The sequence below is a fragment of the Musca domestica genome, unplaced genomic scaffold (assembly GCF_030504385.1).
Source record: "Musca domestica strain aabys unplaced genomic scaffold, Musca_domestica.polishedcontigs.V.1.1 46, whole genome shotgun sequence".
NCBI lineage: Eukaryota > Metazoa > Arthropoda > Insecta > Diptera > Muscidae > Musca > Musca domestica.
Genome location: NW_026712336.1, coordinates 762362 through 784110, shown reverse-complemented (window position 1 = coordinate 784110; position 21749 = coordinate 762362). Strand labels below are relative to the sequence as shown.

Here is a 21749-nt window from a genome sequence, read left to right as displayed (position 1 = left end):
AGATGTGTTAGAAATCCTCCTATTAATCTTCTATGAGTAGAAAACTCCTAAAGACTTTATCTAAGTAGAATATCAGTTAAAGGAATACCAGTTATAAACTTCGAAAGGTCCTGTATTAATAAAATATGAATTAAAGGTTATTTCTGGAGAGAATCTCCTTAATATCCATGAAGGAACTTCAGGAGAATAATGAGGGTTTGAACCACAAATAACATCAATGGAACCAGAAAATAACTCTGTCCTAACTTTGGGAAGTGAGTGCAGCCCCAGCCTGAGTCATAAGAACGTCGTCGGATAAACCAATGGGATAAACTGGAGGAGAGAATAACTCTGACCAAACTTTGTAAGGAGACTGTGGGCCTGAAACAGAAGTTTTGAAAGCTGTTAACTCTGTCCAAACTTTAGGATGGCAATGTGAGCCTGTGCCTGAACCATAAGAAACATCGAACAGATTAATGGAACAGGATACTAACTCTGTGCAAAGTTTGGGAGGGGAGTGCTGGCCCGAGTCTGAACCATTAGAATGCTTCTGGAAGTCTTCGGACAGATCAATGGAACCAGATAATAGCTCTGTCCAAACTTTGGAAGTGGAGTGCGGCTCTGAACCGTAAGAAACATCGAACAGATAAATAAAACCAGAAAATAACTCTGCACAAACTTTGGGAGGGGACGCAGGCTCGAGCCTAAACCATAAGAACGCTCCTGGGAGTCGCCGGACAAACCAATGGGACCAAATAATAACTCTGCCCAAGCGTTGGGAGGAGACTGCGGGCCTGAAACAGAACCTTTTAAAGCTCTTCACTCTGTTCAAACTTTACGATGGCAACGTGAACCTGAACCACACGAATCTTTGGACAGATCAATGGGACCATATAATAACTCTGATCAAACTTTTGAAAAAAGGTGCAAGCCCGAGCCTGAACCATAAAAACTTTCTTCTCTGAAGAGTCTTCGGGCAAATCAATGGGACCCTAAATTTATATCTCTGTCCAAACTTTAGGAGGACATTGAGGGCCTGAGCTTGAACCACAAGAAACTGCGACAAGGAGGATGGGGAGGGAACCTGAACCGGAAAAGCGCTTCTGATGGGCTATTATAGGACACTACTTTGTCGAATAGTGTGATACTACGCTGATTCCACATAAGAATACTTAGGAGGTGTCTGCCAGTGTATGATAAACTCGATAACTTTGTATAGATTAATGGGACTAGATAACTCTGACCGAACTTTTGGAGACTATAGGGCATGAACTATAAGAAACTTCGAACAGATCAATGGGACCGTGCTTCCAAATTTGGAAAGAAAGTGCGGGCCTGAGTCTGAACCATAAAGACGTTGTTGAGAGTCTTCGGGCAAATCAATAGGACCTGGATATAACTCTGTCCAAGGAGTGGACCGATATTTCTCAATTGTACACCAGAATTTGGGTTAAAAAAATAAATTTTGTGCTGTGTGTAATTTGAAGAGAACAGGATGCTTGAAGAAAGTGCGGGCCTGAGCCTGAACCATAAAAACGTTGTTGAGAGTCTTCGGGCAAATCAATAGGACCTAGATATAACTCTGTCCAAGGAGTGGACCGATATTTCTCAATTGTACACCAGAATTTGTGTTAACAAAAATAAATTTTGTGCTGTGTGTAATTTGAAGAGAACAGGATGCTTAATTCGGATTTTATGACCGTTTTGGTTATTCAAAACTTTGACGCTTTGTGGGGGAGGTATCAGAAGGAACGGTCCGATCTCTACCATCTTTCTAACAGATCTTGTGTTAATTGAAATATTGAGATGTGTCAAATCTGAATGGAATCGGATGTTAATTTCGTGTTTTATGAGTATCATGAATATTCAAAATTTTGACGCTTTGCGTGTGAGGTGCCAGAAGGTGGGGACCGATATTTTCCATATTTACGCCAGACTTTGGGTTAATAAAACTATTGTGATGTGTGCAATTTGTAGGCAATCGGATCCTTAAATCACATTTTATATAAGAGTTATAATAATTAACAATCTTAATCCTGCTTGATGAATGGACATGAGGTACTTGATGGAATGGACCGATATTGTTTATTTTCGCACACGTCCTATCATTGATGTAAATATTTGGATTTGCAAAGATGGAGCAAAATCGGATCACTTTTTTCTTTCTGTGCAGTAAATTATTTTCTTTGAAAATGTTGAAATTTTGTGGGGGAGGTATGAGAAGGAGTGAACCAATATCGCTAAATCGACTCCGGACATCGCTAGATCGACTCAAATTATCCTGAAACAGATTTGGTCCAAAGAGACTTAGGGTCAAACCCGTTTTTTCGATGAGGCACGTTTTGGCCGCATCAAATGATAGCCATATGGCTGAGGGTATATAAACTTTACCGACAACCAAATATAAATTCAATACAGCTTTGGTCTATATTTTTTCAATAAGTAATGAAAGACTTGAAAATACATCACATTTGCCACATGGTCCAGAAGAGTCCTTATATTTCAATAGGCCTAAGCATTCCTGAGACAAACAGCCATATTTAATGCTGTTTTATATCACCAAAGACCAACAAAATGCATTAACGCCACTGAGTCATATCCAAGCTAACTGTTGCAAAGAGTGTTTCAATAACAAGGATAACTAAAACATTGATGAAACAGGAAACACCCGCCACCAAGCAATTGCCACATAACACTGTTGTGACTCATTTATGGAATAATAAAAAAGAAAGCAAAAACAAATTTAAAAGCAAAGCAATAGACATACATCATTTACTTACTTGTAACGTTTGCGATTGATATCCTTCGAGGCCTTCTGATACAAATATTCACCAATACGATCCAGTTTATCCGGTGAGCTCAGCGAATAAAATGTCAACTTCTCCATGTTCGATTTGACCAGGCCATCTTCCGAATTCACCGGAAAGATGTTATCCACCAGACGTTTGTAACGCGGCCTCAAAGCCGAACAACAGCCGCAACAACCTAAGGGTATAAGACAGGGTTGAAAACAACACGAACATGGTGGACGCGATACGGAGGGACGCGGTATTATAAGACGCATGCATCTGTAGCTAAACATGCCGCGATCGGTTAGATGATGGTTGTGGTTGTGGTGGTGATGATGAACGATAGATAGATGATGTTAATTTGTTGTTTATTGTTTTGGCTTATTCTAAATAGGTGTTATCTCCGAACAGATGGGGGAGACAGAGAGAGAGAGTATTCATTAAATTGTGACAAACTGACAAACACTGGCCATTAATGTATTGCAAAACATTTCCGCGCTTTGTAATCTCTTTTGTTTTTGGACCCGATGAGGGAATTGAAAAAAATATGAATATTTAAATATATGTGTGTGTGGGTTTGGCAAGAATCTTTGGCCCGGTCTTTATGCCGAGGAAGACGTTTTAGTACTAAACAACCGTTAACATTTCTAAAGTACACATAGCGGTTAGATTGTGCATATCAGTGTCTCCCTGACGAACTGAGTGACGACTGCCTTTTAGAGGTGTCTAGGCAATGGTCGGTTGGTCGTGTTGTTGCTGCTGCTGCTGCTGCTGTTGGCGCAGTTGTTAGCTGCTGGTCGACTGGCTAGCTGTTATTACTGCGAATGTTTATGTTCTACCGTTCTACCTCTTCGTTTTCGCGCTTAGCAAAATAACATATAAAAGTGACGTTTATTTTCACAATGAAAATCCAACAGTAGCAGGCAGCAGCAACAACAACAACAGCAATAATAAGAAAATTGTTGTGTTTACAAATTGTTATGAGAGCCCTTTCCACTGTTTAACGATTGCTGTGACGGCAAAACGGCGGCAATGGCCTTTGTTTTGGCGGTGACTATTACGACGGCTACTACTACAATACACCATGCCGATGATGATGATGATATCGATGTTCTAGAGTGTGTGCGCGTTTTTTGGAGTTCTCTTTTTTTTTTGCGGCCCCCAGTTAACATGCAAACGCCGCAATGCCATTCATTCGCTGGCTATCGTTCTGAAAGTAATCATCAGCAGAGTCTATATCGTCGTTCATCGTTCAAATTAGTCGTGTAGCCAGCCAGTAACAAAAAAATCTATTTGCTGAAGGTGGGCGAAGTTTCTTAAAGATAAGAGTTATTTAAGGTTTATCTAATTTTCTTTTTGGTATTGTTTTATTTTTGCAGGGTACTCATATGAGAGCGAAAGTTTGAAGATTGTACACCTCCTTTATTTGAATGAGTCGGTCGAATTGGCATTTGGAGATATTTGGAGATACCAAATATTACTTCTTTACAGTTTATGTTATGACTGGATGAAATATAACTCTTCTAAACCGATATCAATTAATTATGTCGAAGGTATTTCTAGGCTGTTTCTGATACATTGTACTGAGTATCAAAGTTATGGAGTGGATTCGGGTGGAGATATATATGGAAGTTTTATCCGAATCTGAACTGATTGCCACCAATTTCAATAGGGTTTGACCTTGGGCCAAAGAAAACGAATATGAATATGAAAATATGACCTGTAATTAGCATACAAAAATACGTGGATAGACAGATGGACGGGCGTAAATCGATACGTCGACGCAGAATGTGATTCTATGCAGATAATGAAATTGAACTATAGGACTGCATCGATTTCTTTTGCACATCACAGCCGTAGGTGTAAGGTTTAAAAATGTAGCTTTGCCTACAAATTGTCACTTTCATACCATTGACCTATGACAATACTTTTATACGCTCCACCATTGTATGGAGGGTATATTAAGTTTGTCACTCCGTTTGTAACACCTCGAAATATATGCTTTAGACCCCACAAAGTATATACAGGGTGAGACGAAAAAACTGCAACCAACTTCAGACTGCTGTCATTTCTAAGCCACTCGTCCGAAAGCTGTTAAAATTATTCCAGTGACAGCTCATTATATTGTTTACAAGCGTACCAGAAATTTTCCAGAAAATAAGTTATTCCTGATGGAATTCAAGCGTGATAGAGTGATTTCTTTATATTTGGCTGGAAACCCACAAGGGGCTATCGTTAGAGCACTCCAGCATTTAAATGTGAATAAATCTTTTGTGTCTCATACCATCGCTTGTGATACCGTGATACTGGTAGCGTTGTCCAGCAGTTTGTAAACAAACAAAATGAACGTGTTTACTTGCCAAAGAGGTCAGCTGAAAATGTGCACCTTCGATTGGCCACTAGAACTCAAGCGCCGGCCATGGTGAACGTGTGGGTCGCCATAACAGCCGATGGTCGTATTAATCAACCTAGGTATCAGAATAAATGTCGAATATTATCGCGAAAATATTCAGGAGGGTGTAATTAAGCCTTGGCCAGGCAAACATTTTGGCCGCAGACCTTGGACATTCCAACAGGACTCAGCATCAACGCATTCAGCACGCGCCACCCAAGAAAGGTTACAAAATGAGGTTCCTCGATTCATTTCCAACGCACAATGTCCAGCAAAATCTCCGGATAACAATCGGTTGGACTATTGTGTTTGGAGTATTTTGGAAAGCAAGGCTGGCACTATAAAAAAAAAAAAACAAAATTGTCGATCACCTTAAGCAAGCGCTTCGCCGGGAATGGGCCAAAATACCGCAGAGCAACATTCGGGCAAAGGTGACCAATTCGAACAAATCTAAACTTATTCTAAAATTTGATGCTATTTCCGACATTTTTTGGGTTCATTCAATAAAATGTAATAACAAAAATTGTAAAAATTATGGCGTTTGACTTTGTTGCTGTATTTTTATCTCACCCTGTAGAAATGATTCCGAACTTCAAATACGAAATTCAAAACAATTCCGGTGAATAATGTCACCAATATCAAAATTCCGAATAAAGGAAGGTACCATTGTATGGTCGCTTTACTAAGACATGAACCTGCATAGACAATTTTCCATCATAGGTTGCAGTACCCATTACGAACTTCAAATACGGAATTTGACGCAATTCCAGTGAATAGTGTCGCGAAAATCCTGGAAATACCGAATATCTTGGGGTAGCGTTATATGGGTGCTATACTAAAACATAGACCTATGTAGACAATTCTCTTCCAGGGGGTAAAGTACTCAGAAGGAACTCCTTGCGTGGACTATTCTATTGAAAAATATGGCTAAAATCATCAAAACACCGAATGTTGGGGGGCACCATTGTATGGGGGCTATTCAATATCGTAGATCTATACAGAAAATTCTTTTTCAGGGGGTAAAGTACTCACAGAAAATATCTTGTGTAGAATTTCAGACAATGTCATTGAAAAATGTGACTATAATCATCAAAATACCGAATGTCGGGAGGCTATACGATATCGTGAACCCATATAGTGCATTTTCGAACTTGACTTGCCTGCAGACAAAGGACAGACTGGTGCAAAATTTTAGCTTCCTATCTTTTATCGTTTCGACTCTAGCGGACGGACATGGCTAAATGGTCTCAAAACTTTAAGCTGGCCAAGAATATATGTACTTTGTTGGGTCTACAATTATTATTTCCATACTATGTATGGTGGAGGGCATGAAAACCACATACCTAAAAAATACCAGTAAATAATGATTTTTGGAAGGTTCTAAAAACTTACTTAGAAATATTTTTGTCAAGTGTTAATCAATTGCCGTAACCTGCAATTACTTTTTTAATTTTAGTTTGAATTTTGTTACTCATAATTACCAGTCACTGAAAATATTTCTTTTTAATATATGTTATGCATTTTTTTCCATTTGTTCTTGTTATGTTGAAGCCATTCTAATATCCACACAACCTTCCTTATGTAAAGTAACATACATATTGCCAAGTACAAAAACTCCCATACAACCAATAGCAAAAAGCGGTTGGGTGGATGCTATGACAACACCATGATGGACATATGTACCTTGCAATAACAAAGACATGCACCCTTTACAATCAGAAGTCATTGAACTTAAAATAAAACCGCATATGCTAGCCAACTCCCTTACAGACAATTACAAATAAATTACATTTACAATACTCTTTCTTATAGCATGTTTCCATTGGAAACCGAACAACGTTGTTCGCTCTCAGAATTATGTACACGAATTAACCCGTTCATACGGCACGATTCGTAATTCATAGTAAAATAATTCCTTTTTTCAAAAATTTTGTTTGTTGATTTTAATGGGAATTCATACGAAAATACATGAAATTCTCACTAATATGAATAGAAGAAATGATTGTTTTTCTCCCAAAGATTTATTATATCATTAATTTTATAATTTTCATTCACGTTTTCAACTTTTTGTGCAAATGTTGACATTTTGAACATATTTTTGTATTTTTCTATTTTTAAATTTTGCTGGAGAGACACTTGTCAAACATTTTTTCTGCCGATACAAAGTTTTTGAAAATATTGCCTCTTTTGTTTGCAGTTTTCTGTGGAAATTTCAACTCGTGGATAAAATGCGTACCTCGAATGAGAGAGAAAACAAAATGTACTTTCGTTTGAATGTACATACGCCATTCAATATTGTAGTTTTCATTCATAATTTTCAGTCTTCCCAAAAATTTTTAAAATTTCATTAAATTTTTCTATTTTTAATTTTTAAATGTCATAATTTATTTTTTCGATAAATGCTCTCATTTGTTAGGGATGGGACATATTTTTTCGTTGTTCTGAGAGTAATTTGATTTGAACAACGTACAAATATGAGTGTTCGCTCAAGAAATTTTGTGTGAAGAATAATGTAGTTTTTTCATAGTTAAGGGTCAAACAACGAATAGAGAGCGAATCAAGTGCAGTGGAAACGCCACATTATCAGTCTAACTGATAAATTAGTATTTATTAGTATTTATTTATTTCTAATCAAACCAATTCTAATCAAAAATCAATCACTCAGGGTCATGGAAATAAGGCAGCCTTCGTTTAACATCAATAATGGAAATAGACATTATAAATGTAAATATTGGTTAATATACATATGTATGTCAACATTTCTTCCCCCACCCCACAATTTAATATAACCATTCAAGTGTGATGATCAGTCTTGGACATAAATAAACATATGCCCATATCTATAGAAAATAGCAACAACACACTGAAATTATTACATATATATAGCTAGTTTCTTTGCCTTTGGCAAAAGCATGGCCAAAAAGTAATCTTATCATTTTGCAGATTTGATGAAAACAAAAAATTTATAGCCTTTATTTCCGTGCAGGGTTTACATGACGGCCAACCATTTTGAATGGAACAGTATCACTAGTTGGGCCAAATCCATCCCACCTCATCACCCACTTTTAATAACAACATACAGTCAGCCCGTTAACCAGGCCGCAGCAGCAACACACAAATCAACATCAGTTAATCAATTTTTCATCGTTTTTCGTTTCTTATGAGATGGTTTATGACACACTTTTTTATTTTCTTCCACTCGTTTTCCATTTTTCCTTGGCCACAAATCTCACCTGACATTATGGATAAACTTTGAACCCAATTGATGTGTGAAGTAACTTTAAAGTTTCGTTGTAGTTGTTACAATTTCTACAGAATTTTAATAATTTACTTGCAAAACTCGAATAAAAAATTAATCACAACACACAACACATCGACACAAACAATTGTGATGACAGCATGTCGATTAATATTTCAACGGATCGGATTTGCTCGATGACCGATAGTACATTGTTATCGCCGTTGTTTAAGGGATACTTAAACTATGGCGTTTGCCTAGTATGGACGACATGTACAATTAAACTCCGCTGTAATAAATTCATAGAGCAGCAGATTGAAATACTTATTATATTTATTCGTATTTATGTATTAAGGAGGTCCCATAATACTATAAGAAGGTAAAACTACAAAAATACAGCCCTGAGACTATGCCCGCTACCTGTCGAAATTACTTAAAATTATATACAACAAGTTTTTTAATTTATTTGATATATTTTGTTCGTTTTTAAAATGAGTTAAATAACGCGAAAAAAATGCAAGGATTTCTCTCAAAAAATGTGATTTAAAGTCTTCAACCTGTCAATTCCAGGGTTAGTATTTGGTTAATATCATTAATGCGCGCCCCATCATCATCAAAAAACCGAATATCGGGAGGTACCGTTACATGTATATTTCGAGGTGTTACAAACGGAATGACAAAGTTAATATACCCTCCATACGATGGTAGAGGGTATAAAAAAATTGAAAATGTAGTAGATTTTTCCAGGTTCTGGGACAAAGCAAAAATTGGCAGAAGTCGGGCACACTTAGAAAAAATGTTAAGCAGCTCTACCTTATCTTTTTTTACTGTACTATGGGAGGTTCCATACAAGGTGCAATACAAGCTAAATATAGACAGCCCCAAAAATGCAATAGCATTTTCGACAAACTTTCTCCTTTACACTCTCTCAGCTGTTTATTTTCAAATATATTTTCGATATAAAAAATTCCTTTATAGAAAATTCTGATCGGTTAATGTATATTATTTTTTTTTCAAATTATTAAATTTTTGTCATTATATCTACATTTGACCAATGAAAGTACATGCGTCTTTGTTTAAGTGTCACCCAATTAACACACATTTGTTATCGAAGTGTTGTAGCATGACATCAGCTGACATAAAGTGGTGCCAAGTTTTCAAAGTAGTTGGTTGTGGAAAAACTGCTAGATTTGAAATGGAAAGTATTCAGCAGCAGAAATAAAATATTAAAATGACAACGTTTGAGTCAAAAAAGAAATATGTGCAATAATTATAAAAATTGGACATCTATATTAAAACACCAAGTTATTTTGATATTCCTCTTCTCAATAATTGAGCATCGCAGTTATTCGTGTCGAATAGTAAGTGCCATCTACTATATACAATTCCGATTGTGATTGAACAGTTGAATTGAAGAATATAAACTTGAATGAAATTTAAATTATCAAAGGTCAAAAAGTATGCAAGAACCAGTATGAGTTCGTAATATATCGCACAGCTATGATATTTGATACCGGGCATCAAATACTGCTCGAAAATACCTCCGCCAAATTTTATCAAGATTGGTTCAGATTTGGATATAGCTCCTATGTATATCTTTATCCGATTTCAGATTTTTTTGTGCACCAAATGGCTAATATCAGCCCAAATGGACGGATTTTCGGCACATCCGACCGAATTAAGTCTAGAAAAAAGTACTTCAAAATTTGGTGAAAACCGATTCCGATATAGCTATAGCTCCTATATATATGTTTCATTCGATTTGGGGTTTTAAGTCCGTCACATGCGTATTATGTAATCCACAGCAATGATATTTGATAACGTATGCAAATATGTAGATTTTTAATGAGTATATTTATCTGATATATATGTATGTATGCATATATTTTTGATATGTTGATACTTACATGAAGGATCGGTACATTTCTGAACAAATGTATCAAGAAATTCGGGAAATTCCACAGGTTCAAAACAGCACGTGAATAGGGCCATATTTGCTACTTTCTTCTACGAATTGATTGGTCGAATACTCTATTGCTTTTAATGTTGCAATTAATAACTTGATTGATGATTCAAATTGTGGCTCAAACACTATTAGACATTTATATGCCCTCCATTTTAGTCAATTGCTTTTTTAACCCCACAATAACAAAGAATGACAAAAGTAAGAGTTTGCAGCAAACTTCTTCAAATATTTCCGTTTCCTTAAAAATTGGCGCCAATGTTATCCAAGGTTAATGTAATACTTGTGACCTCTCTTCGTTATTGAGTATTGTCTGCTGTGCTCTGTGTTATGTCTACCTTTATATATATTTTTCTTAACTGTTGGATTCTTAACAATAATTAACATCAACACCAAGAATTTACAACAATTTTCTTGAAATATCCTAGTTTCCTTTAAATTTTAATACTTTTTATGGTTAACGCAGTAACTGTAACCTCAGTATTTCCAGGTGCTCTCTTCTTCTACTACTTTGCTCCGTTATGCATTTTACATTATTTTGTTGTTAGTTTTTCCCTCTATGTTGTTTACATGCGTTGCGTCTGTCTTAATGGGGGGATGGCAGCACTTTTACTTTGATGTTGTTTATGTTTTCCTGTGGCGGGTGCGAAACACTCTCACAAGAGCTTAACAAGTGCAAAGAGCAACAAATTGTCGTTGGTTAACCTTGAACTGTAAAACGTTGTGGGGCAGGCAAGGCAGCCAACGAAAACACACATATGCAGTCAGGCAGTTTGTTGTAATACTGAGAGAGAGAGTGTGTGTTGATTTTTGATGGTTTGTTGTTATCAAACAAATTGGGATGGCGATAACGACGGTGGTTTTGTTGTTGTTGTGTTTATATTCAGTGATAGTGGGGTGTTTTGGTAGGTTAGTTATTATGCGAGGGTCAGAGAAATGGTGGAGAAAGAGAGAGAAAGAGGGCAAATGACGTTTTGTTTGTTTGTTGAGCAGAAGAAGAAGAGTCACAGAAATCAGCTGTTTTGTGTTGCCCTATTAGAAGGTTTTGTTTTGTTGTTGTTGGTATTTATCTTAAATGAGCTTTATTGACACAGATATTTTAAAGGGGGTTGTTTTCTTTTTTTGTTGTTAGTGCTGCTGCTGCATGAATTTCCCAAGGGATTATTTAATATTTTTGCATTTTTTAGAGTATTATTTATTGAGTATTTTAGTTTTTAATTTTAAATGCTGTTTTATTTTAAAGAACTATCTTTGTTGGCTGACATAGGTGGCATGATTTTGTTGTTTAAAATTGCTATTGTTTATTGTTGCTGTTGTTTTTATTGCTCTTTTATAACCAAAAAAGCTTTATGCTATTTATGGTAGGGTTTAGGTTCACTTCAATGTTGAAAAAAAAAATTTCAAGTTGTTTTCTTTAGAATCTTTGAGTCGAAAATGACTTGTTATTCCATTTAAAAAGTGTTGGCAGCACCCACGTCTTGTTGACTCGGTTCTTGCCTGCAGAGGATGTGGATGGCTGATGACAAAGACAATGCTGCTGGTGATGGCGATGACACCGAGTCTGCTGTGAATGTCTTTGGACTTGTGTGTATAAGTGGAGAGTCTAGTCGCACTGTCACTATAGGCATGATTAACGGTAACATTTCTTTTTTTTTTAATAATTTATGGAAGTTGGGTTGAAGGTAGACTTATTTGGTAAGACCACATGTCATAAAGAACTTTTTGTCGTTTTTTCTTTTATTTTTTTTAGAATCAAAATTGTATTAACACTCAATAACAACAATAATTTATGTAACACGTTTTTAACATATCACGTAATTTTCGGAAATCTTAAAACTTATTTCCATAACAATTTCTTTTTGCTAATTTTGCACTAGGAAAAACCTTGTAACGTTTTCTTCTATTTTCTTTTGCAAACAACCTCGGGGAAAATATCACGAGTTGGCTTTAATTTTCTCTTTTACAAATTTAACACTTTCTTAATTTTCAATTTATTTCACTAATCAATTTTTGATAGCTATTCCTTTCTCTATAATTTTTTACTTTTATTTCTCTTTTTCTTATATATTTTTCTATTTATTAAATTATTTCTTTATCCTAAGATTATCTATAAACAACTGTTTGCTACCAGTGAAATTTTTCTTTGGCCAAAAAGCTTTACCTCTATTGGGTACTTTTTTAAGGTTTCTAGAGCTTTTTTACTTTTTGTGTGTTTACGGAAGCTTTGTGGGTTTTTAGGCTGAGAGCTTTTATCTTTATTTGGTCACGTTTTAGTTGTTATTTTTATTTCATTCATAAAAGCAATTGCCATTCATAAACGTCAAGAAGGTCAAGGAAGAGTCCAAATTTTATAATTTCTCGCAAATTTGTTGTTCTTAAATACCCCCGAAATGTCAATATTTAAGGAGTTATGGCAATTTTAAAGTATGCTATTTTTATACCCTTAGCCATGTGGCTAGAGAGGATATATGTCATTTGATACGGCCAAAACGTGTCTCATTGAAATAATGGTTTAGACGTTAGGTCTCATTGACACTAGGCCTTATCGAAATAACGCTTTTAGACCCTAGGTCTCTTTGGACCAAATCCGTTTCAAGACATTTGGAGTCGATCTAACGATGTCCGTCTGGCTGTACCAAATTTGGACCAAATCGATTACTCTCGAAGGCAGTATCCGATTTGATCCAAACTTGGTACATCGTAATATTTTGGTCAAACTTAGATCGAGTTCGGAGATGGGCAATATCGGTCCACTCCTTCTGGTACCTCCCCCACAAAGGGTTAACATTTTGAATAATTATAACTCTTACAAAATGTGATGAAAGAGCCCGACTGTCTTTTTTTATTAACCCAAGGTCTGGTGTGAAGATGGAACATATCGGTCTATTCCTTCTAGTACCTCCCCCACAAAAGATCGAAATTTTCAAAAAAAAAAAAATACTTTTTGCACAGAAAGAGAAACGATAATCCGATATTGCTCCAACTTTGCAAATCCTAATATTTGCTTCAGTGCTAGGTTCGGTGCAAAAATGGACAATATCGGTCCACTCGATCAAGTATCTCCCCCACAAAGGGTCAACATTTTGAATAATTATAACTTGATATAAGAGACCGATTATCTTCAAATTATACACATCGCAATATTTTTATAAATCCAAGTTCTGGTGTGAATATGGAATATATCGGTCCTCTCCTTCTGGTACCTCCCCCACAAAGGGTCCAAAATTTGGAATTCCCATGAAGCTCATAAAACGCGAAATTATCAACCGATTCCATTCAGACTTGGAACATCTCATTATTTCTATCAACACAAAATCTATTATGAAGATAGATGAGATTGGACCATTCCTTCTGGTACCTCCCCCACAAAGGGTCAACATTTTGAATAACCAAAACGATCATAAAATCTGGAATAACCCTTCGGTTCTCTTCATGTTTCACACATGCCATTATTTTTGCTATCTCAAGATCATGTATGAAGGTGGAATATATCGGTCCACTCCTTCTGGCACCTTCCCCCACAAGGGTTCAACATTTTGAATATCCATGAAGCTCATAAAACGCAAAATTAACATCCAATTCCATTTAGACTTGGTACATATCAATATTTCCACCAACACAAGTTGTGTTATGAAGATGGTGGAGATAGGACCATTCCTTCTGGTACCTGCCCCACAAAGGGTCAAAGTTTTGAATAAATCAAACGATCATAAAATCCGAAATAAGCATGCGATTCTCTTCATATTTCACTCATCCCATTATTTCCACTAACACAAGACCTGCTTCGAAGTTGGGATATATCGGTCCACTCCTTTTGGTACCTCCCCCACAAAGGGTCAAAAATTTCGAATATCCATGAAGCTCATACAATGCGAAGTTAACATTCGATTCCGTTCAGACTTCAAACATTTTAATATTTCCTTCAACACAAGATCTATCCTGAGGATGGTAGAGATCAGACCATTCCTTCAGGCACCTCCCCCACAAAGCGTCAAAGTTTTGAATAATCAAAACGATCATAAAATCTGAAATAAGCTTCCGGTTCTCTTCATATTTTACAAATCCCATTATTTCTACTAACTCAAAATTTGCTTTGACGTTGGAATATATATATATCGGTCCACTTCTTCTGGGGTTCAAAATTTTTGAATATCCGTGTAGCTCATCAAACGCGAAATCAACATTCGATTCCATTCAGACTTGGCACATCTCAATATTTCTATCAACACAATATCTTTTATAAAGATGGTAGAGATCGGACCATTTCTTCTGGTACCTCCCCCATAAAGGGTCAAAATTTTGAATAACCAAAACTATCATGAAATCCGAAATAAGCATCAAGTTTTCTTCATATTTTACACATCCCTTTATATTTACTAACTCAAAATCTGATGTGAAAATGGAATATATTGGTTTACTCCTTCTGGTACCTCCCCCCATAGATTAAAAATATTCGAATCTCCATGATGCTCATAAAACGCGAAATTATCAACCGATTCCATTCAGACTTGGCACATCTCAATATTTCCATCAACACAAGATCTGTTATAAATATGGTAGAGATCAGACCATTTCTTCTGGTACATCCCCTACATAGGGTTCAGGAGTTTGAAAAACAAAACGCTCAAAGAAAGCGAAATAAGCATCTAACTCTCTTCAAATTTCACACATACAAACATTTTTGCCAACACAAGATCTGTTGTGAAGATGTTAGATATCTGCTAACACCTTCTGGTACCTCATCCACAAAAAGTCACAATTTTCAAAACGTTTATCTGCCATAACTTGCAAAACAAGTCAGCAACAACTTGCTATATCTAGATATATGTCTCTCAACCAGAAACCTGAGATGAATATTGAATTTATGATTTCCCATAAAATTGGTTATAAATATTCGATTTTCTTGTAATTTTGCCCATGCCAATATTTTTATCTGTATTATATGAAATGTGAAAATGAAATACTTCGGTCGACCTCACGCACATTTTCTAAAAACCATCACATATCTCATATAAAGTAAAGGAAGTGGTCGATATTTGACTATATCTGGCACGCCGCAATATTTATTTCATATTTATTTAGATCCGATACGAAATGGACAATATTGGCCCATTCCTTCGGAACCTACTCCATAGAGGATCAACAATTTGAATTATCATAATCCCTAATATTCAATATTTACTAGAATTGTAATTTTCTACACTAACCGTTCATATTTATCATATTTATTCTCTTCTGAGAGAAATGAGTTCCCTCTCTCCCGAGAGAATATTAATTACTCATCGTCACATTTTCCGCATTTCATATGTCTCCCAACCATCATTAATCAAACACTATGGGATATTTTCTCATTTTTCAAAATACCCCTAGCATACTTCCCCATATTTTTGTAAATAATATATTTATGTGAAAATAAATAAATAATATATTTATGTAAGTATGTATTTTTCCCATATTGACAGGGAGAGTGTGAATAAATCGATTATTGCTGTAGCTGCTTAACTCTTTGAGCTTAGATTTACATAAAGACTCACCGGGAGTTTTACAACTCAACAGGCTTTTCAAGGTTAAAGCGCGTTAAATTTATTACAGCATTTAAATTGTGATTTATTATTGTTTTGGGTGATTTATTTTTTTTAAATAGATTCCATTACAAATATTGGAGAGAAGAGGAATAGGGGAAGGAGGAAGTTGGGTTATAACGATTAATTAAAGATATATGTAAATAAATTGTTGTAGTTCTCAAATTATTTACACGCCCTTAAATGTCATTAATTATGTTCAGTTTGTAGTCTGCGGTGTGTAAATTAATTAAAATATGTAATTAATCTTTAACATGTTTTTTTTTGCTTAAATGAAATATTTTAAATTCCAAAATGAGGGCCAAAAACTCGTTACTTTGTGGAATTTGTCATATTGAAAAAAAAAAAAAAACAAATTAAAAAGTATCAGACGATTTTGCTGACAGATGGATTTATCAATACCATCAGCAAATGTACGATTATTAAAATATATTTTGACCTCTGTTATTATTATTCAAATAGACATTTGAGTAGGTTCTGAAGAAATCGACCAATATTGTCCATTTCGTATCAAATCTAAATAAATATGATATAAATATTCCTTCATTTTATATGAGATATGTGATAATTTTTTGGAAAATGCGGAAATATGCGTGAGGTACCAGATATAGTCGACCGAAGTGTTCCATTTTTATACTATGGGAAAAATTACAAGAAAATTGAAATTTTTATATCCAATTTTATGCGAAACCATAAATTCCATAATCATCTCAGGTTTCTGGTTGAGAGAAATATCTAGATATAGTAAGTTGTAAAAAATCGCTGATTTGTTTCTCAAGTTATGGCAGATAAATGAATTGAAATTTCTCACCCTTTGCGGGTAAGGTACCAGAAGGGGTTTGCAGATATATATCATCTTCCCAACAGAACTTGCGTTAACAAAAATATTTGGTTGTGTAAAATTTGAAGAGAATTGGATGCTTATTTCGCTTTCTTGGGGCGTTTTGTTTTTCAAAATCCTGAACCCTAGGTGTGGGAGGTACCAGAAGGAATGGTCCGATCTCTACCATCTTTAAAGAAGACCTTGTGTTGATGGATATTTTAGGATGTGCCAAGTATGAACGGAATCGGATTTTAATTTAGGGTTTTATGAGCTTCATTGTTATTTTAAATTTTGACACTTTGTGGCGGAGGTACCAGAAGGAGTGGACCGATATATCTCATTTTCACAGCAGTTCTTGGTATAATAAAAATATTGTAATGTGTGTAATTTGAGGAGAACCGAATGCTTATTTCGGATTTTATGATCGTTTTGGTTATTCAAAATTATGACCCTTTGTGTGGGGAGATACCAGAAGGAATGGTCCGATCTCTACCATCTTTATAACAGATCTTGTGTTGATAGAAATATTGAGATGTACCAAATCTGAATGGAATCAGATGTTAATTTCGGGTTTTAGGAGCTTCATGAATATTCAAAATTTTGACCGTCTGTGGGGGAGGTACCAGAAGGAGTAAATCCCATCTTAACACCAGAAAATGGGTTAACAAAAATAATGTATGTGTGAAATTTGAAGAGAACTGGATGCTTATTTCGGAATTTATGATCGTTTTGGTTATTTAAAATTTTGTCCCTTTGTGGGGGAGGTACCAAAAGGAATGGCGCGATCTCTGCCATCTTTATAACAAATCTTGGGCTGATAGAAAAATTGTGATGTGTCAAGTCTGAATGAAATCGAATGTTAATTTCGTGTTTTATGAGCTTCATGGATATTCAAAATTTTGAACCCTTTGTGGGGGAGGTACCAGAAGGAGTAGATGGATATATCCCATCTTCACACCACACCTTGGGTTAATGAAAATATTGTGATGTATGAAATTTGAAGACAATCGGACTCTTACATCGTTTTAAAAGAGTTATAATTATTCAAAATGTTGACCCTTTGTGGGGGAGGTACTTGATGGAGTGGACCGATATTATCCATTTTTGTACCTGGCCTAGAACTGACGCAAATATTGGAATTTGCACAGTTAGAGCAAAATTAGATTATTGCTTCTCTTTCTGTGCAGAAAATAATTTTTTTGCAAATTTTGGCCATTTGTGTGGGAGGTACCAAAAGGAGTGAACCGATATACTAAATCTTAACACCAGACCTTGGGTTAATGAAATTATTGGGACGTGTAAAATTCGAAGACATTCGGACACCTACATCACATTTTATAAGAGTTGTAAAAATTCAAAATTTTGACCCTTTGTGGCGGAGGTACTTGATGGAGTGGACCGATATTGTCCATTTTTGCACCAGGCCTAACACTGATGCAAATATTAGGATTTGTAAAGCTTGAGCAAAATCAGATTATTGCTTCTCTTTCTGTGCAGAAAATATATTTTTTTTTGCAAATTTTGACCATTTGTGTGGGAGGTACCAGAAGGAGTGAACCGATATACTAAATCTTAACACCAGACCTTGGGTTAATGAAATTATTAGGATGTGTAAAATTTGAAGACATTCGGACACCTACATCACATTTTATAAGAGTTGTAATAATTCAAAATTTTGACCCTTTGTGGGGGAGGTACTTGATGGAGTGGACCGATATTGTCAGTTTTCACACCTGATCTAGCACTGACGCAAATATTAGGATCCGCAAAGTTGCAGCAAAATTGGATTATCCTTTCTCTTTCTGTACAAAAAAATATATGTTTTGACGTTTTGAGGGGGAGGTGCCAGAAGGAGTTTGCCAAAAATATTACGATTTACCAAGTTTTGACCTAATCGGGTACTCACTTCGAGAGTTATCGTGAGCACAAGCCAGCCAGATAGACGGACGAATATCGCTGATCGACTCCAAATGTTCTGAAACGGATTTGGTGCAAAGATACCTAGGGTCTAAAAACGTTATTTCGATGTGGCACGTTTTGGCCGTATCAAATTATATATACCCTCTGTAGCCATATGGCTGAGGGTATAATAAAATTTAATTGCAAGTTACCTTTGGTATGTTCCAGAACTGCAAGAATGTAAAAGTTTTTACTTCGATAACCGATTTTCCCATTATGATATCGGAGAAAATTGCAAAACTAGTAGATTCTTGCAGGTTCTGGAACAGGCCACTAATTATTAAAAAAAAAAACAGATCTCAAATTTTATAGTTCTGCATTCCTTTAAATTCGAATAAAACAAATCAAAATGTGCGACAGCAAAAAATCTTAAAAACTTTTTAAACAAATTTTGGGTCTCACGAGAAAAAACACGAAATGTGAACTAGAAATTGATTCTATAAATAAAACTAATGGTTTGAAAATTCACACATTTATGCTAGATTGGCAATTAGATGGTCCCCTTTAATAACATGTATTTTGCCGACAATTGGCTTGCCAAAAAAAGCTTGTTTTCGAAACCTTACCTCATTAAAGTCGCTATCCAACCGCAACGAAGTTGACGAAACACAAATTGTCAAACAGAAAAATATTTCAATAGAAAAACATACATCGAAATCCCCATTCAGTCATGGCTGAATTGAAGATTTCCTAACGAAATTCCCATTCAGCCAAGGCTAAATTGAAAATTTCCTAACGAAATTCCCATTCAGCCAAGGCGGAATTGAAAATTTCCCAACGAAATTCCCATTCAGCCAAGGCTGAATTGAAAATTTCCCAACGAAATTCCCATTCAGCCAAGGCTGAATTGAAGATTTCCTAACGAAATTCCCATTCAGCTAAGGCTTAATTGAAGATTTTCTAACGAAATTCCCATCCAGCCAAGGCTGAATTGAAGATTTCCTAACGAAATTCTCATTCAGCTAAGGCTGAATGAAGATTTTCTAACGAAATTCCCATTCAGCCAAAGATGAATTGAAGATTTCCTACCAAAATCGCCATTCAGCCAGGCTGTAGTAGAAAAATGTCTTTCGAAATCGGAATTCCAAAGAACTTTTCCTGTTGCATTCCTAAAAATAACTCAAAATTATCCTCTTCGTATCCGCGTCTCTCCCTCCACCCAAATTCAACTTCATCTTAAAAAAACACACCATCACTAAAATCCCCTCACAAAAGACACCTCAATTGATTTGTTTCATTAAATTAATCACCAATCCACTTCTGAGCTTCTGTAAAACTTTGACGAAAAAAAAATCACAAAAACACGAATTCTCCAACCCTCACACATCTCGCACTTCACAAAACAGGCAAAGCATTTTTTCGCTTCTAAACCAAAGCATCATCAATGTCGACAAAGCGTACCAAATCAATTAATATAGCGATCATCTTAAACGCACCAAGGTGACCCTAAACAGAGATTGTAACATTGACATTTCCGTCAGTTTGACACATTAAGTGCGTGTTGTGACCATAATTAGACGACAACTTTATTTGCTAACAAAGCGTTTCGTTGTGTGTTTTTTTGTCTAGAGGCCTTTTAACAAAACGATGATGACGACGACAACAACAAATAAAAGGCTTAACAATTTTTCTACAAGCAAATGACATAGAATGTTATTTGGGGCCTAACAACAAAAAATCAAAATTTAAAGGCCTACTTTAGTATCAACAGCACTTCTGACAGAAGAGCCACAGCTCTTCTCACAGAAGAGCAAGAACTCTTCTCCTAGAAGTGAAATAGCTCTTTTTTTTCATAGAAGAGAGCAAGAGCCCATTTTCTCATAGAAGAGCAATAGCTCTTCTTCATAGAAGAGCAATGGCTCTTCTCATAGAAGAGCAATGGCTCTTCTCAAAGAAGAGAGCAAGAACTCTTTTTCTAGAAGAGAAAATTGCATTTCTCATAGAAGAACAATAACTCTTCTCCTAGGAGAGCAATAACCCTTCTCATAGAAGAGCCATAGCTCTTCTCATAGCAGCAGCAATAGCTCCTCTTCTCATAAAATAACAGCATTAGCTTCTGTTCTTCATAAAAGAGCAGCAAAAGCTCCTCTTCTTCCTAGAGGAGCAGCAATAGAGCTCCTCTTCCCATCGAAGAGCAGCAATAGAGCTCCTCTTCTCATAGAAGAGCAGCAATAGAGCTCCTCTCCTCATAGAAGAGCAGCAATAGAGCTACTCTTCTTCATAGAAGAGCAGCAATGGCTACTCTTCTTCATAGAAGAGCAGCAATGGCTACTCTTCTTCATAGAAGAGCAGCAATGGCTACTCTTCTTCATAGAAGAGCAGCAATGGCTACTCTTCTTCATAGAAGAGCAGCAATGGCTACTCTTCTTCATAGAAGAGCAGCAATGGCTACTCTTCTTCATAGAAGAGCAGCAATGGCTACTCTTCTTCATAGAAGAGCAGCAATGGCTACTCTTCTTCATAGAAGAGCAGCAATGGCTACTCTTCTTCATAGAAGAGCAGCAATGGCTACTCTTCTTCATAGAAGAGCAGCACTGGCTCCTCTTCTTCATAGAAGAGCAGCACTGGCTCCTCTTCTTCATGAAAGTGCATCAATAGCTCTTCTCATAGAAGAGCGGCAAAGGCTCTTCTCATAGAAGAGCAGAAATAGTTGTTCTCATACAAGAGCAAGGGCTCTTCTCCCAGAAGAGCAGTAAGTCTTCTCCCAGAAGAGCAGTAGCTCTTCTCCCAGAAGAGCAGTAGAAGCTCTTCTCATAGAAGAGCACTAGTAGCTCTTCTCCTAGAAGAGCACTAATAGCTCTTCTCCCCGAAGAGCAGTAGTAGCTCTTCACACCGAAGAGCGGTAGTAGCTCTTCTCATAGGAGAGCACTAGTAGCTCTTCTCATAGAAGAGCAAGAGCTTTACTCCCAGAGAATCATAAGTTCTTCTCCTAAAAGGGAAAGAGCTCTTTTTCACCTAGAAGAGCCACTGGGTGATGAATTGAAATTCTGCAACAAACTCATATTTTTAATGACTAGTAATAAA

General features: G+C 36.1%; 1 protein-coding gene and 1 long non-coding RNA gene across 7 annotated transcripts in view; one reads left to right on the top strand and one right to left on the bottom strand.

Moving 5' to 3' along the window:
* Positions 1 to 10496, bottom strand: part of LOC101890283 (protein EFR3 homolog cmp44E) — a 28985-nt gene extending 18489 nt beyond the window's left edge. For 2 of the 6 annotated variants that reach the window (XM_059127538.1, XM_059127540.1), the window contains exon 1: positions 2760 to 3461. In XM_059127538.1, coding sequence (XP_058983521.1) covers positions 2760 to 3061 — 302 coding nt within the window. In that variant the 5' untranslated portion in view covers positions 3062 to 3461. Of the gene's footprint in view, positions 1 to 2759; positions 3462 to 8393; positions 8552 to 10305 lie in introns of those variants that run through there. The other 4 variants (XM_059127539.1, XM_059127541.1, XM_059127543.1 and 1 more) reach the window with 4 other exon arrangements.
* Positions 3476 to 4324, top strand: LOC109614164 (uncharacterized). The gene is made up of 2 exons (XR_002195410.2): positions 3476 to 4070; positions 4148 to 4324. It is a non-coding gene; the product is annotated as an uncharacterized LOC109614164 (long non-coding RNA).
* Positions 10497 to 21749: the final 11253 nt, after the last annotated feature.